The 2,993-nt window shown below is 48.9% G+C and overlaps 1 protein-coding gene across 1 annotated transcript in view; it reads left to right on the top strand.

Annotated features, from left to right (window-relative positions):
- Positions 1-1,879: 1,879 nt before the first annotated feature.
- The window catches only part of LOC131928460 (carbohydrate sulfotransferase 12-like), a gene marked incomplete at its 5' end in the record, with an annotated part of 7,633 nt that continues 6,519 nt past the window's right edge, over positions 1,880-2,993 (top strand). The window contains 2 exons of the mRNA XM_059284522.1: positions 1,880-1,966; positions 2,617-2,741. Of these exons, the coding sequence (XP_059140505.1) occupies positions 1,880-1,966; positions 2,617-2,741 (212 nt within the window). The remainder of the gene's footprint in view (positions 1,967-2,616; positions 2,742-2,993) is intronic.

Genomic DNA, 2,993 nt, shown 5'->3' with positions numbered 1-2,993 from the left:
ATTCTGGAGTTTCTTACAATGTGCGTACTTGCATTACCACGCCTGATATACTTACATACAAATGTAGATTTGTATTACAGGATTACATTGAAGTCGTGTACTCTCGTGCATACCGTGTTCAGTTCTGTACCGAGAGAGAGAGACAGAGAGAGACAGAGAGAGACAGAGAGAGACACCTCTCACATCACACACCTCTCCCACCACACACCTCTCACACCACACATCACACACCTCTCACACCACACACGTCTCCCCACCACACACCTCTCCCACCACACACCTCTCCCACCACACACTACACACCTCTCCCACCACACACCTCTCCCACACACACCTCTCCCACCACACACCTCTCCCACCACACACCTCTCCCACCACACACCTCTCCCACCACACACCTCTCACACACACCTCTCACACCACACACCTCTCTCCACCACACACCTCTCCCACCACACACCTCTCCCACCACACACCTCTCCCACCACACATCTCTCCCACCACACACCTCTCCCACCACACATCTCTCCCACCACACACCTCTCCCACCACACACCTCTCCCACCACACACCTCTCCCACCACACACCTCTCCCACCACACACCTCTCCCACCACACACCTCTCACACACACCTCTCACACCACACACTACACACCTCTCCCACCACACACCTCTCCCACCACACACCTCTCCCACCACACACCACACACCTCTCCCCACCACACACCTCTCCCACCACACACCTCTCCCACCACACACCTCTCCCACCACACACCTCTCCCACCACACACCCTCTCCACCACACACCTCTCCCACCACACACCTCTCCCACCACACAACCTCTCCCACCACACACCTCTCCCACCACACACCTCTCCCACCACACACCTCTCCCACCACACACCTCTCCCACCACACACCTCTCTCACCACACAGCCTCTCTCACCACACACCTCTCCCACCACACACCTCTCCCACCACACACACCTCTCCCACCACACACCTCTCCCACCACACACCTCTCCCACCACACACCTCTCTCACCACAACACCTCTCTCACACACACCTCTCACACCACACACTACACACCTCTCCCACCACACACCTCTCCCACCACACACCTCTCCCACCACACACCACACACCTCTCCCACCACACACCCTCTCCCACCACACACCTCTCCCACCACACACCTCTCCCACCACACACCTCTCCCACCACACACCTCTCCCACCACACACCTCTCCCACCACACACCTCTCCCACCACACACCTCTCCCACCACACACCTCTCCCACCACACACCTCTCCCACCACACACCTCTCCCACCACACACCTCTCCCACCACACACCTCTCCCACCACACACCTCTCTCACCACACACCTCTCCCACCACACACCTCTCCCACCACACACCTCTCCCACCACCACACCTCTCCCACCACACACCTCTCTCACCACACACCTCTCTCACCACACACCTCTCTCACCACACACTGTACAGAGAGAGAGACACAGAGAAATGGATCTTGTGGCCTGATGTGATCACCCACCTATAGTCATCACACAGCTAACACATGTCTCCCACACACCTCACACACACACCACACATCTCACAACACCAGTTGCCTCTTGTCATGTAAATATTTTCGTTACATATTTAATATAGTTTTAATTACAACTCAATTATGTTTATTAATTATGAAAACTAAAACGTGTTTGTTCTATTTGAAAAATTGCAAATATTGTTAAAACTTGTATCGTGTCAAAATTGATCGTGCGGTTTGATCATAGCTTAAATAAATGTTCGCGCTAGTGAAGTACCCAGTCGTTGAATTTGTTGCCCACACAAGATCAAATATTCTGCCTTACAAAGGACGAAGCCGAGGCAGAAGATCAGAAAAAGAAGTTTAGCCCTGACAGTGGAAAGTCTCCCAAAAAAAGGGAACTTGAAGAACTCTCAGTTTGTGAAAATCAAAAAAAGTTTATAAAAAACGATTTCTCAACCGTCAAGTGACCTTCACTTTTCTATTACTCAAAATGAACTCCACTGTTACTCTGACCTCATGACCCCCCCCCCCCCCCCCCTCTGCACTCTCGAATAAGGTTTCACTGACAACGAAATGTGATTGGCTGAAGGTTTGCCAGCGTCCTTAGTTACCGGTGTTATGGCTGGGTCCATTGAATTGACCACAGAAATCGTGAGTGAACACACACGTGAAATAGAAAGTGGGCGGCGCCAACTCGGCGATTGGACGTCTGACCCACACTAAACCTGGTAAACATTTGTAAAATTTAAATATCTTCTATTTTTGTATGAAAGTTTTTTTTTAATATTGTTTTTTAAAAATAAAAATATATTTTTAAATTACTGTCTATTGTTTGAATATTTCACGTTTATTTCTAGCTAATATTTAAACATTCCTCTATTTCTATATTTAACGTATAGCGATGTAATTGCCCGCCTACTCATACATTTAAAACACACGAATATTCCGGCTGATATTGACAAAGTTAGAATTGAATAATCAGATGGCACTTGTCATGCTAAGGCTGTTGCCCATCTGTTGCCCATTGTTGCCCATTGTTGCCCATTGTTGCCCATTGTTGCAGCAGATAATGGCGCAGGAAAAACAAAAACACGACATGAAGTGTGAGCAACATTTACTCAACCCCGCACACGGTCTGGTGGTGATCTCAATAGCTCCAGACTCACAGGGCTCTGCGCATGACAAGAGGTGAGCAAGGTGGTTAGGGCATGGTTAGGTTTGTGGTTTGTGGTTAGGTTTGTGGTTAGGTTTGTGGTTAGGTTTGTGGTTAGGTTAGGTTTGTGGTTAGGTTTGTGGTTAGGTTTGTGGTTAGGTTAGGTTTGTGGTTAGGTTTGTGGTTAGGTTTGTGGTTAGGTTTGTGGTTAGGTTAGGTTTGTGGTTAGGTTTGTGGTTAGGTTTGTGGTTAGGTTTGTGGTTAGGTTTTTTGTTAGGTGTGTGGTT

This window comes from Physella acuta, unplaced genomic scaffold, assembly GCF_028476545.2.
Source record: "Physella acuta isolate Inbredline_101_S28 unplaced genomic scaffold, ASM2847654v3 ptg001506l, whole genome shotgun sequence".
NCBI classification, from domain to species: Eukaryota; Metazoa; Mollusca; class Gastropoda; family Physidae; genus Physella; species Physella acuta.
The sequence above is the reverse complement of the archived record's forward strand: the minus strand, read 5'-3'. Positions and strand labels throughout refer to the sequence as shown.